General features: G+C 42.6%; 1 protein-coding gene across 1 annotated transcript in view; it reads right to left on the bottom strand.

Moving 5' to 3' along the window:
• The window catches only part of TMEM25 (transmembrane protein 25), a 107398-nt gene that overhangs the window by 76429 nt on the left and 16828 nt on the right, over positions 1 to 14141 (bottom strand). The window contains exons 2-3 of the mRNA XM_086956705.1: positions 4646 to 4764; positions 3745 to 4056 (exon numbers count right to left, since the gene is read on the bottom strand). Of these exons, the coding sequence (XP_086812831.1) occupies positions 3745 to 4056; positions 4646 to 4727 (394 nt within the window). The 5' untranslated portion in view covers positions 4728 to 4764. The remainder of the gene's footprint in view (positions 1 to 3744; positions 4057 to 4645; positions 4765 to 14141) is intronic.

Below are 14141 nucleotides of genomic sequence, written 5' to 3'. Positions count from 1 at the left end.
TTGGGATGTGTGGAGCAGATTGTTAGCTTCCAGAAAGCTCGACAGGACACAACTTAGACTCTTCAAGTAAGAATAGAGCTCAAAATAAGCATAGAGTTGCCAGGTGTCTCACTCCTTTGATTCAACACTTTGCCTTAATCCACCCTTGGCAAGCCCAACATCCACAGCTACGTGATTACACCTGTTTCAACTCGGCCTTTAGGATTGACTTTTTTCTAATCTCTCATCAATGGGAGCGGGGCAAGGTTTACATTCTTCCAAATCCAGTCTCTGACCATTCGGTTCCGGTCTTAGAAATTAAGATCCATTTCACTAGGCAGGAATATCCTCATTGGACTTTAAATAGGTCTTTATTAATTGAAGAAGACTGGGTCTCTAATATGGGGGTTAAGATTAAGGAATTGGGAAATAAATAAGGGGTTTGCTTCATATTTCTCTATATGGCAAGCTTGCAAAGCTCATATTAGGGGAGAGATATTATCACATAAAGCTAATTTATCAAAGCTAAAGAAAATTACTGTTAGGACCCTGCAGTACGAATTAGATCAAGCAACTCGAGACGCATAACTGATTATTCTCAAGCAACTAAAATTAGACTAGAAAAAGCTAGACAGGACCTAAAAGATTATCATACTCTCAGACAATTGTGAATCAGAACACGTGCTTTCAAAAATTCTACAAAGAAAGTGAGCATGCTGGAAAGCTTCTGGCTTGGCCAATAAAAAGGAGAAGCAATAATCCCACTATCAAATCCATCTACAATAAAAATAGAAATCAATTAGCCGACCAAGTGGCACATATCGATGCGGTTTCTCTCTGCCATTATAAGAAATGATATATGAGTCCATCTCCGCCTTCTTCGACCTCCGTAGAGGAGTTTCTTAACTCTGTAGACATACTAAAACTTAATGCAGATCAACAAGCTCATTTAGTAGTCCCTAATACAATTGATGAAATTCAAGGGGCCATTAAAGTATCACCAAATGGCAAAGCATGTGGCTGCAATGGATTCTCAAATTAATTTTGTAAGGTATTCATGTCCCAACTCGTAGACATTTTAGCACAGCTATTCAATGCAATTCTAGAAGGATGCCCGATTATAAATTGTTTGCGAAGATTATGGCAGTCAGATTAACCGCCTCTGCCCAAGAAGTGGTTCATAGAGACCAGTCAGGCTTTCTGCTAGGAAGGACAATGGCAACTAACACTAACTTTCTAATGCAGGCAATCAACTATTGCACCAATAAAAAGATAAAATCAGCAATCATCATGATCGATGCTGAAAAAGCCTTTGATTTAGTTCAATGGAAAATCTTGCTGCTTGCTATTCTTTTAAAATGTGATTTTCCTTTGCAGTTTGTAAATGTTTTGCAGAATTTATATAATAAAGCTGAAGCTAGGATCGTAATTAACTCTCATATTGCAGGGCAACTACAAATCAGACGAGTCACGCTGAAGGGGTCCCCTATGTCACCAGTCCTCTTTGCATTATATATAGAACCATTAGAATCTCTGCTACGACAAGATTCACAAATCAAAGCACCCCTGTTAGGAGCCCCTAAACGTAAGCTTTTCGCTGATGACTTAATCTTATTTTTGGCAGCTGACACACAAAATGTTGCGGAAGTGTTTAAAAAAAATCAAAAACTTTTCGTATCTAGGGGGATATAAAATCAATCATTCCAAATCTGAGGTTCTGCTGTTGAACTGGTCAGACCAAATCCTTCCATCTGATATGTGTAATCAAGTCTGCAGGACTGGCTCAATTAGATACTTGGAGATATACGTGTCACACGATCTTTCACAGCTATATCGATTCAACTATGAACCAACGCTTTTGAAAAGCCAGGAAGTACTCTATAAAAGGGAGAGTAGCGGTGATAACAATTATGATTATCCTGCTTTTTCCTTTTTCAAATGTATTAGTCAAAGTCCAGTTTACTTTTTTCACGAGATAGACCAAATGCTGCATAACTTTTAGAAACCTCGTACAAAACAAAATACTCTACAGCCATCCATTCAAGAAAGTGGTCTTGCACTCCCACATTTCAGCATAGAAACTAATCACTGCATCCATTACATGTCTGTGATGTAACTCTGCTTTCTATTTTCTGCCACATAACTGGTAATTAAATCCTGACAGACGAAAGCTAAGTTCTGTTTTTAATCAATGCCCGTTATAAGAGCATTCCAGTTTTAACATTTAAAAGGCACTGGTGGCCCTCAACATTTTGAACTGGTGCAGCCTGGGATGGGACAGCACTAATTACCCTTTTCCCCTCTGTCTCCTTTTCTGAAATAATCACATGTGAGAGCACTTTGAAAAAATTCAGTTGGGGATGTGCACTGTACAAAATCTCTCATATAGTGTAGCCCCAACAAGCGTATCACTGGCTTCATTTGGAAAATAACCCTCCCACATAGACAGATAGCAAGAGACAAGGTATATCCTAAATTACTACAGACAATTACAGATGCCTAATTCCAGAGACCCCGTAACAAAATAATTACAGCCCAGTGCTCATGATTAGTATAGACTGGCTAAAGCCTGTAGTATCTATAATATACCCTCTCCAGAAGTAACCCTGTGGAACAACCACCCGAATTCTTTATCTGAAGAACCCAAAGTTATAGAATGATTGAATAAAAAGGAACTGTATAAAATTGGCAACCTTTATGGGCAGAACAGCTTTATGACAATACACAAATATCGGGGAAAACCCACCAGCACTCCTCTAGACCTATTCTTTTACTAAATGCTAAGAAACACAATGATGGAGACACCATATGATTCTCCAAGAGCCAGATTAGTGCTATTTGCTATCACTGATAATCACAGCCTCATCAATGACAAAATTAGTAACACAATTATACAACACAGTGTTGTACAAAAGAGAAAAATGGGAGAAAGACCTAGGATCCCCGATCACCAAATACCAGCATTTTGCTGTTTACAGACCCAAAGAAAATCCCTTAATGGCAGACGCAGACTAATACATCTCAAATTTCTCCTTAGATTATATTACACTCCACTCGGTCTAAGCAAAGTGTATCTAGACATACCATCAAGCAGTGGTAGATGCAAAGCGCGAGGTAATGAAAAAATGAAAACTAGGTTAAAAAAAATATCTTCTGAGATCTGTTATCCATGGCAGGAACAGTATCAATCAGACTAAGAAACAGTAAAAGGGGTGGTTCTCAGAGATAGTCCCATAAATGTGTGTTACCTTTTCTGGAAAGACTTGTTCAGCTGCATGATTTCTTTGCATTTCAGCTGAATGTTGAGGTCTTATTTTATAAATGTTTGTATTGTTGAATAAAAGGCAATACAATATTTATTTTAAAAATGACATCACACACAGCATTCTTAAATATATGTAGTTTGGCATATGGTACTGCACAGAACGTCCTACTTAAATCTATGTTTCTGCTGTTTTTCTGATGCCATCATTTATGCCATAATTGACATCACTGATTAGGTCATCAGTCCTGGCCCAATCTATGTACACGATTAAGACAAAGACACTGAAGCAGGGTGTCGAATTCACTCTTTTTCTCTGACGTTTGAGATTGTGCTTACTTTATGTTAATATTAATCATTGAAATTATACTTTTAAATATTATTCCAACTGTGGAATGGCGTTTTTGAAGTCAAAGTCCATTAAATTATTTTATCACACCTACAAAGTATTGCTCCATCAAAAACAGTTCATACCCTCACCTCCAATCAAGGCAAGTACTCACACTGCACGTTGAGTAGGACCGAAGCGTTGCCCGACCTGCCAGACGTTGGGTCCGTGATAGTGCAGTTGAGCTCCTGGTCAATCTTTCGAGCGGTCACGGTGAAAGTATTGGCGCTCTGCTCAAACAATTCAGCTGAGGTTGACAGCACCGTGGAGCTGTTTACCTCCTGCTTCTTGCCATTGAGGTACCAGGTGAGGAGCGGCACTGGACGCCAGCCCTCGGACTGACACGTGATTTCGCGACTCTCATTCTCCTGTGAGATACTAACCGATGAGGACTGCCCATTAATCTGGGGTTCAGGCTCCCCTAAACCTGCAAGAAACAGAAAAGAACATTGGAGGAAGGAGGAGCAAATTACAGAACTTGAAGGGTACAAAATGGCTGGGGTATCCATGGGGGTAAAGCAAAGGGGCCACCTTTGTACCTCTTTAGAAGTACAACTATGGAAACCACCTCAGTACCTCCTTATAGGTACAACAATGGAAATCACCAAGATAACCCAGCACTATGTTAGGAAATAGGATTTGAGGGGTCTCCAAGGGAGTACAGACACGGGCACCCCCTCAGTACCCCGCACTATCATAGAACCCTGATGTTAGCTAAGTATGCCTAAAGTAGAGGAATGCTTAAGACTTGGATTGTCTCACCTTGTACTCCTCAAACACCATGTCTGGACCCATAAGATGTATATAATTAATTGTCCGATCCTCATGTACAACAAAATCAAGAGGGTACATTCCAAAGAGTGGGACTGATACATCTCTTCCATGATTACGTGATTGTACCACTGAGTGAGTACATTTTGACAGAACAGAGGCTCCAGCTACTGACTAAGAGCCTCAGCTACGTTATAGTAGTATCTAAGGTCTTGACATCTTTTCGGTTTAATCGCATCCCTCACCTGATTGAAGCAGAGCCTTAAGGTGCAACATCAGCAGAGCCTGCGAGATGCCGGCCCGGCACCCACGCCTCGAGCAGTTCATACTGATGGTGTCACTGGTCTGCAAACAGCGTTTGGGTCTGTAAACAAAAACAAACGGAGAAGACGCTGTAGAAGAAAACTAGGTATAATATTTCATGCTACAAATCAGATGTGTTTAAGCTCTGCTGTGTAGGTGAGCTGAATCTACATATCTAGCAGAGGTGTGTGTGTGAGCGAGAGAGAGAGAGAGAGAAAGGGAGAAGGAGATGGAGAGAGAGAGAGAGAGAGAGAGAGAGAGAGAGAGAGAGAGAGAGAGAGCGCCCGAAAGAGAGAGAGAGAGAGAGAGGGGGAGGGAGGAGGAGGAGAGAGACAGACAAACACTCTTGAGGGTCATTTTCCGTGACGAGAGGCACCTTGGTGCAGACTTTCCCTGTCACAACAACACCTTTTATCAAAGGCTTGACAGGTTCCTCTATTGACGTTGTTATGGAGAAGAAATGTATGAATACTAATGTGAACTAAGAGTGTGCTTTGCTACTAAGCACACAAACGAAAATGGAAGATGCCTTAGACCGCTTGTCCTCCACTTTCCAACACTAAGGGGCAGATTTATGTTAACTGGCGCATCCCCAGGGATGCGCCAGTTAATGTGCGCCACAGTGCGCCACAGCAACGCCACCCATGGTGCAAAAACGGTACAGATGCGTGACGCATCTGTGCCGGAAATGTGGCGCATTGCTGGAGTTGCGTCGCAAGCGCGACGCAGCTTTAGCAAGGCTCGGGGGTGCCCCATCTTCACAATGCTGCGTCAAGACCTACGCCTGCTTCAAGCAGGCGCAGGGTTTTGACGCAGCATTGGCCTGAAAGTGACTGAGTGAAATCTCATAGCTTTCACTCAGCCACTTTCAGGAGGCGTTCCTGCGCAGGAACGCCCCCCCCTCCCCTCCCTGCACAGGAACGCCTCCTTATGGCGCAGGGCTTTACAACGTGACGCATCTCCTAGATGCGTCACGTTGTAAATAGGGCGCATTGTTTGCGCCGCCATTGCGTCAAATAAAGTGATGCAATTGTGGCGAAAAGAGGAGCAAGGGCATCATAAATCTGCCCCTAAGTGCCTCAGTCGATAACATCGCTATCCCCGGATAATAAGGGGGTACCAAAACAAAATGCACGATACCCAAACACATAACAAAAAAACACAAACAGCTACAGGGACACAATTATAATAAGTTAGGGAAAAACACAACATAATAACAAAATGCATATTATTACAATGGTACACACGTAGGACCACAGCAGTGATTTGCAGAAAGACGGAATGAGTGCACACACCACATAAACAAACACACACAAGCACACATCTCACAATGTTAGTGATATGTTACAAATGATGCACGTTGTAGTGTACACATACGTATAAAGAGCACTGCTGGGGTCGCGTTTCCTTCTCATTGGATTTTAGTACACAGTGAGTTGTGGTTGTGTGTTTATAGACTCCTCAGATCCATAATCTGTAGGTATTTTATTAGGTCTTGCCTGGCGTTGCAGTGCGAAAGCGCTGTCGCCAGTGAGACTTATTGTCAGCGTCATGCCTCTCAAAGGGAGACAGATCGGGGCACGCGCAGCGATTGGGTTCTGTGGACACGCACGTACAGCCACATGCACATCGCCTGTACCGCTTTCGCAGGCAATCCAGCATGGAGTTTCACTTTCGCGCGTACAGCCACGTGCACATCTCCTGTCCATTTCAATTTCGCGCACGTACAGCGGCGTTCAAGTGGGATAACATGAGATGTGTACTCGCACGGCGTGATCACACCACCTGCTCACTCGCTCCCTGCCGCCCCTTGTTTTAGCTGTAATTGTAACTGTGCGCTCACCACCCCTGTCGGCATAACAATTTAGCCAATGCAGTTCTCCATCAGCTTTGCCCACTCCTGAATGTCACCGAGGTACAGCACTGCCCCTCATCCAAACGAGAGCCACATCTACTATCCACTCCTAAAATCACACAACACCCACGATTTTGAGTTTTGAGGATTGTGGCAGAACCATGCCCTTACCAATGGGAGCCCAAGGCTTGATGGGGTCCATGTCTTCTGCAAACAGTCTACCCCATCCTCCACGTCCGAGTACCCCATCTTCAATGCTGCAAGGCCACACTGCGGCAAATCTTGCGGGAAAAGCGGCTGGGAGTCTAGTTCTTGGATTCAACTAAAGGACGAGTGAGGGTGAAGGTGAAGGTTAATAAAGAGGCCATCTTGAAAGGAAGCTAACCTCTTTGTGTTCAACGTTAAAACCAACTCACGTCACCTGAGCGCAGTTTGGCTTAAAGCTCACGGCTTGAACGCATGTGCTTTTTTGCCATAATAAAATAGTAAGTTTGATTTAAAATATTTCAATAATTAAATAATGTGATAAGTAATGTTTTTAATTCTTGCAGATCATGTTCAAAAAAATGTATTTTTTAATCTTGTTAAAAAGGATAACCTCTGGTGTTATTATGACACTGAAAATCATTCATGCTTTTTTTGTTTTGATATTTACGGTGCAGAGCGTTAAACAATTTTAAGCGTTTTGAGATTGTTTCTAGCCTGGCTCTGCCTGTGCAGCAGCGGAGCGCCCTGCCCATGCGCACCGCCTTTGTTGGTCTGGTGTACTCAAGTTCCTGCTCTGGTATCACTGTAAGCCAGCAGCCTACTCGGTATCTGATCCGTAACCAATTCTAGATCGGTTCTGGAGGGGGGTGTTGGATTGCATGTCTGAGGTTCTGGGGTGGGAGCTCCTCTGTACGCCGCGGCTAGGCTTACTGCATTTGATGAAATGGGGTGGGCGGTAATGTCTACAAGAGGCATTTATTGCTGCTGGGTCTCACACTGGCCAAAAGAGGCGTGGCTAGGGCGTGGAAGGACCCGTGAGCCCCTTCTGTGGTGGTATGGAAGAGAGGGTTGGACTTTTGCATGGCAATGGAGCAGCCGATTTTTGTAGCCCGAGGATGCCCACGAAAGCACTATAGAATCTGGAAGCGCTGGGCTGACTTTAAGTGTCTGTGGCTTGAGCCGCCGGTGGACCGGGAAGATCTACCGGAGGTTATATGAAGGGGCCATGGTAGAGTGTACATGTGTGTTGTTATTTATACGTATAATGTGTAGGAGACACGTGACGGGACTTGTGCGACCTGGGTGGGCGGGATCCGGGAGGGAGGAGTTTGAGGGGTGGGGGGTAGGGGGGGTGCTTAGTATTGCTTTGTTTATGTTTATTCATCAAAGAAAAGTAAAGCTGTTTACATCTCAATTGATGTGATATTTTGTCCTGCAGATATCTCTGGTGTGCAGAGCTCTGCAGAATGTGTGCAACCTTTCAATAAAATCTGTTTCCCAAAAAAAAACACGTGAGCACGTGTAAACTGTAAAACGTGACAACTACATAGGCGGAGCAGAATCTTTCTTCCATAAACTACTAAACAACCAAAAACTCTATAAACCACACCTATTGTGTGATTAGTTTCGTTTTGGCGAGTTATTTCTGCGTCGCCAATCTGTGATGCAGGTTCCCATTTCTGGCATCGGATTCTTGCTTTGCGTCAACAAACATATTTCGGAGTTGTAAGTTGTTTCATTATGGCGTAGTAGATAGTTATAATTTGTGGCTATTTGTCAATATTTAAACATTTATATCTAGAAAAAAGTGTTATTGAATGTTTTTCCCTTTTTCTCTGTAACGTCAGCAGCTTGTTTTCAGAAACAGATAGATTACAACAAACACTGCTCCTTTTCTGCCTCCTTTCAGCTTATATATTGTGACTTTCTATATTATAATATTGACACTGTACTTTGCTTCAGAGGTGTTGGTGACCCGTTGGCGCAAACCCTAAACATTTACAATCAACGTCACCACCTGCCAGTTGTTAGGGTGTTTTCCCCTAGGGACTATATACTGTTCATATATATATTATAATATTAACAGTTATGCTAATCTCAGTGGACTTCATGACCTGTCGTCACAAAGAGTAAAGATATATAAACAACATCACCAGCTTCTGGTTTTTAGTCTGTTCCCCCCCTTTAATCATATACTGTGAATATATATATTATAATATTCACAGTCATGATCTCAGAGGAGTTTATGACCCGTCGCCACGAAGATCAAACTTTTTGACCTCCCGGAGAAAAGAAGCTCAGAATATAATTACTGCTCGAAAGTATTTCGTTATGGATGTTCTGTTAAATAGATAACTTTATTTTCCTTTTCTTTTTACTGTAACAATGGTATCAATCGTTATATTGTAATAGATTGTCCTATTGTTACAGAAGAGGAATAGGAGATTTTTCGGCGCCATCTGTAATACAGCTTAGAAAACATTACAATGTACTTGATCAGATATTTTTTCAGGGAGCATATTTTACGAAATTGCAGAATAAAATATATAGCTTGCATACATACTTTGTTACTTTAAATATTTGATAAACCCTACATTTCTGAATGTTATTTTCTAATTTCTATTCTTCTCATTTGCTGTTCCTATTCACCTTCTCCCTAAAGAATATATAGGACCAGTTCTGTATATTATAATAGTACCATCCTATGTATTCTTAAGTGAGCATGTGATTTGTTAGCGGAACAGTGTGCGACCTCTAAGCACTACAACAGAACGTTCCTGAATTCTACAGAATACAAATTTGAAAAATAATAATGCATACATTTCTATGTAATATGAAGTCACTTGTATTTAACTGTTTTTTTACTTGTTCTCCTCATCTCAGATAATGTAGTGCTGGAGTGTTTGTTGTAGCACTTCTATTCTACTTCATAAGTAAATGATGCCCTCTTACATTATCAAAAATATTGGGCAACACTTTTACAAACTGTAGCAGAAAAAAGGAAGGTATGGCCACGCTTAACTGATATTTTATGAAATTGCATTATTAATTGTAATCTCTTTCATATATACAGCGTCAGTTTCTGAAGAAAGTTTCTTTGTATTTGCTAAATCAAAACTATTTCAAACCTGGACTGAATTTTTTGCTGCGCAACCACACCTCCCCATCAGAAAAGTAAACACCACATTATAAGTAAATAGTGCTCCTGGGAAGTATCCCACCCGCAAACTTGATGAAAAAAACACCGCAAGACACTGTAATTTTTCTGCCGTGATTGGTACACCACACGACAATTATATAAATGGCCATTAACATTAAACATTTTTTACCTTCATAATCCCTGTCCACCACCTTGTGACCAATGTACAGAGTTAATACTGTCCCTAACCTCCCGTCTACTACTTTCTTTTCCCATACTCCTTTGCAAGTGCATCACAAAATCACTAACACCAGTGAACCGTTCCCACCCAATAAGGAGCAAACTTGTGCTCTAAACACTTTAGCCAATAAAATGTCCATGTTGTTCCGCAGAGGAGAAAGGAATGACTGCCAAAACTTCTACTTTTAATGCTTCATAGCCAATGAACATTAAGCTTCGTAAGGTCCCGCTTGGAACACGTTACCCAATGAACTGTCCCTAATACTCCGCGAAGAGGGAAGGCATCGCTGACAACACTCCTACTTTCAACAGTTTTCAGCCAATCAACATTAACCTTGGGAAAGTCCTCCTTGGAGCACGTCAGCAAATCAGATGTCCCTCCTACTCCGCATTGTGGAAGTGAATGCCTGGCAACACTTCTACTTTCAAATAGTTCGCAACAAACCAACATAAAGCTCAGGAAAGTCCTCCTTACAACATGTAAGCAAATTAGATGTCCTTGCTACTCTTCGGAGCAGAAGTCAATTGCAGAAAACACTTCTAATTTCAATAGTTCGCACCCAATGAACATTAAGCTTGTTGTTGGAACACGTTAGCCATTTAAACGTTAAATTTGTTCCACGCACACATACAGAACATGCCGTCCTACATATTAATAAATTTCCTGTAGCAAAGTGACTCTATCCGTAACAAAAGTGAACACTGCCTAATAAATAAACATTATTCCACATTATATTAAAGAAAAGCTGCAATAAGCCGCATTGTTATTTTCCCGATATAATTTACACAGCCTACTGCACCCCCTTCCCAACATGAGTGAAGTCCCGGGACTGTGGGGGCCCCAGCGAACCACCGCTATTCTTTTATTTTCCACTGACTTCTTCTACGACTAACGATTCCTATGGAAAACTTTTAAAACTCCAGCACAGTAACTTTTTCGATTAGCAACATAGTGTGGTGAACTTCTAACGTCTTTGCTCACTTTAGTGTTCCATGAACTGTTACTATAGTAACAGGCAGAAAGCCGTTTGGGGGTAGGGTTGAAAGGTACTGGCTGTACAGAAACCGTTATATTTACCCAGGATCCTCTACATGACAGAAAGGAAAGCAAAATAAAACAGAACACTGTGTACCAGATTTATAACCCATTTTCGCCACTTTTGCGTCACTTTTCACATCTTAAAAGTAATGCAATAGTAACGCAATGAACTTGTAAATCTGCCCTTATGCACATTATGAGCAAAATAAATACACAACTCATTCAATTCTTTATCGATCCCAATTAGACAGTGTTGCTTCATGATTCACAACGACCTTCAATAAATACTTCCTGCCTATTTAAATGGAAGACGAGATTGTCGACATTACAAAACTTAGTGGCATATTTACAAAGACGGAGTTAAAATTGTTGTCGCTTTAACACCTGCAAACTACAACAAAAACGCCAAAAATGGACTTTAAAATCCTTTGTTATCTTACCGGAAGATTTTCTCAACATTGATGTTTCCTATACAAGACTGAGAGCCACCCCGCCGGGGCTAAAAAACAAATGGTTGTGGGGGGCTTTAAGGCCCCCCTGCAAAATAAAAAGTGTGGGGACCTCAACGACCCCCCTCAAGCCCCGGGAACCACCACCCCTGGGTATTTGTGTATTGTGGGAAGCAGACTGTGTGGCCCTCCACCTCAACCCCTCGAAGGACCTGAAGACCACCAGGCCCCAGGGCCGACTCCTGCAGTGTCCCGGGGTGCCTACCCCCGGGACACTGCTGTTTGCTATGAGAGGGCGGGAGTCTCGCGGCTCCAACCCTCCCATAGCAAACTTAGTTTGCATTCTGAAAGACACAGCAGTGAAATCTGTTCTCACTTTCAAAATTCAAACCAGATTGCTTTTCCACATGCAAGTTAGCATCTCCCCATGCAGAAAAGCAATGCCGGCTCCGGAAGAACGCAGAGAGCTGGCGGGACCGTGGGGGCATTTTGGCTCCTCCCACGGTCCCCAACATTTTTTATAAGACCCTGGGGATAGGGTCCCCGGGAATATTAGAAATTACTGATAGGGGCTATTTTTTTACAGTAAAATTAAAATTCGTGCACCCAGGGCAGGGCTCAGTGCGGCCCCCTGGTGTGCACGCGCTGGATGCACAACTCATAATCTGTAGGGTGCATGACTCCAGTGCCTTTGGTGCACAACTTCTACACGTTTGGGAGCCGGCATTGCTTTTCCACATGGGGAGCTACTAACATGCAGCTCCCAATGTGGAAAAGCAATCTGATTTAGATTTTGAAAGAGAGAACAGATTTCCTTGCTATGGGTGGGCAGGATTTACACCCAGGGACACTGCAAGAGCCGGCCCTCCCACAATACATAAAGCCCCGGGGAGTGGGGGTCCCTGGGGCTTTGGAGACCTTACAGCCCCCGCAACCATTTTTTTGTAGCCCCAGGGGGTAATGGGGCCCTCGAGTGCTCCAAGAGGGGGGCCACACAGTCCCCCTCCCACAATACATAAAGCCCCGGGGTGGTGGTCCCCACGGCTTTGTGGACCTTGGACCCCTCCCACCATCATTTTTTTCTTTTTAGCCCCGGGGGTGATGTTCCCCGAGGCTGGGGGGCCCCTCTGGGCCCCACATAAAATGTTATAATTTTGCCCCCGGTATTTAACCCCCCGGGGACTAATTATAAAAAAAACCTCTGTTTTATTTTATTTATTTTACGGCACAGTCCACGCACCTGCCGGGTTTTAAAAAAAATAATAATTTGTGGGCCCTGGGAGTCCTTCTGGGACCCCCTAAGCAGGTCTAGAGGGTAAATTTATTTCTACCCTTCCCCCTTTCTCCGTTTTACACACATATTCCACTGACTTCCTCAGTCTCGCTTCTACCGAGGCACAAAATGGCTGCCAACAGTTCCTGGTTTCAAATGTTGACAACCACTTGACAGCCACTTAGCATTCAGCGTGTGATCTGAAGGGTGCGCTTATGGTACAATGACAATCCTCGCACACTCTGTGAATCCACTGCGCCCATATATATATAAATGACTTTAACTGTCATTTTCTCAGGAACTACTGAACAGATTGACACCATTTAAGCAAAAGGCACAAGTCTGAACTGAGGACTACCTCTTTGCGAAATTTGATGTAATTCCGTTCAGCCGCTCGGGCTGTGGTTAAAGGTCCTTTGGGAAATTGCATGAGGAAAACACGTTTTGGGACCCCCCTTTTTTCTCGCCCCCCACTTGATGAATCACCCCGAAACTTTCAGGATAGCAGTACACCAGAGCTGGCCAAAAGTTTGGGAAATTTCGCAAAGATTCATCAATCGGCGCCAAAGTTATTGGGAATAGAATGTTGCGGATTTCCTATGCATAATAGGTCCTAACTATAAGTACCTACTGGCAACCGCCAGTAGGTAATATATATATATATATATATATATATATATATATATATATATATATATATATATATGCAAATGTAGCGGCGTTCCTTTCGTGCACTCGGATAAGGATCACTCAGCAAACTCCAGGGTTACCAAGAAAAAGATTTATTGCTTCATAAATCTCACCGTGACGCGTTTCGCACTCCACAGAGTGCTTGATCACACAATATGCCCCGAGTTACAACACATTATTTATGTTAGTTACACATTAGACACCAACGAGGGACTTGTTATGTTTGATCCATGGCATACATTCAACCTTGCGTCAAACAGGAGGCCATGTTGAGCTTATGTAAACCACATGAATATCGCCCCTTATTACGAGAGTAGGCATAAATAATATCAATATCCTACTCGAGCATTAAGAAATAAACAATAACATTACCACTTGGGTTATACTTTAAACAACACGCATGATTTCGTGAAATTTTAAAGATGTTCTTAATGCGAGGTCAAGAAAAGGAAAATATAAGACATCGTGTTAAGGACACAATACCGTCTCATGACCTAAATCCCCATGATAACAGGGATGTGAAAGTGAACTACTTATATTTTAAAGTTCCGGGGCTCCTCCCAGTGAGCGTCATGAAGGAAAGTTGTCATGGCAACCGGGGGTAAACACTAGCATGTTAGTGCGGTATATAGAACAGAGAGCGCACAGCGGGAATATGGATGCGCTCTCCCATGTTAATGAACAGTGTATGTTTGGAGGCGAGATAGCCGCTAGAAATGTTATCTACATGATAGCGATTGGGGGGGAAAGTAAGATTGTACTCCT

This window comes from Lissotriton vulgaris, chromosome 2_1 (assembly GCF_964263255.1).
Source record: "Lissotriton vulgaris chromosome 2_1, aLisVul1.2, whole genome shotgun sequence".
Taxonomy (NCBI): Eukaryota; Metazoa; Chordata; class Amphibia; order Caudata; family Salamandridae; genus Lissotriton; species Lissotriton vulgaris.
Note: the sequence above shows the minus strand (reverse complement) of the source record. Positions and strands in the feature narration are given on the sequence as shown.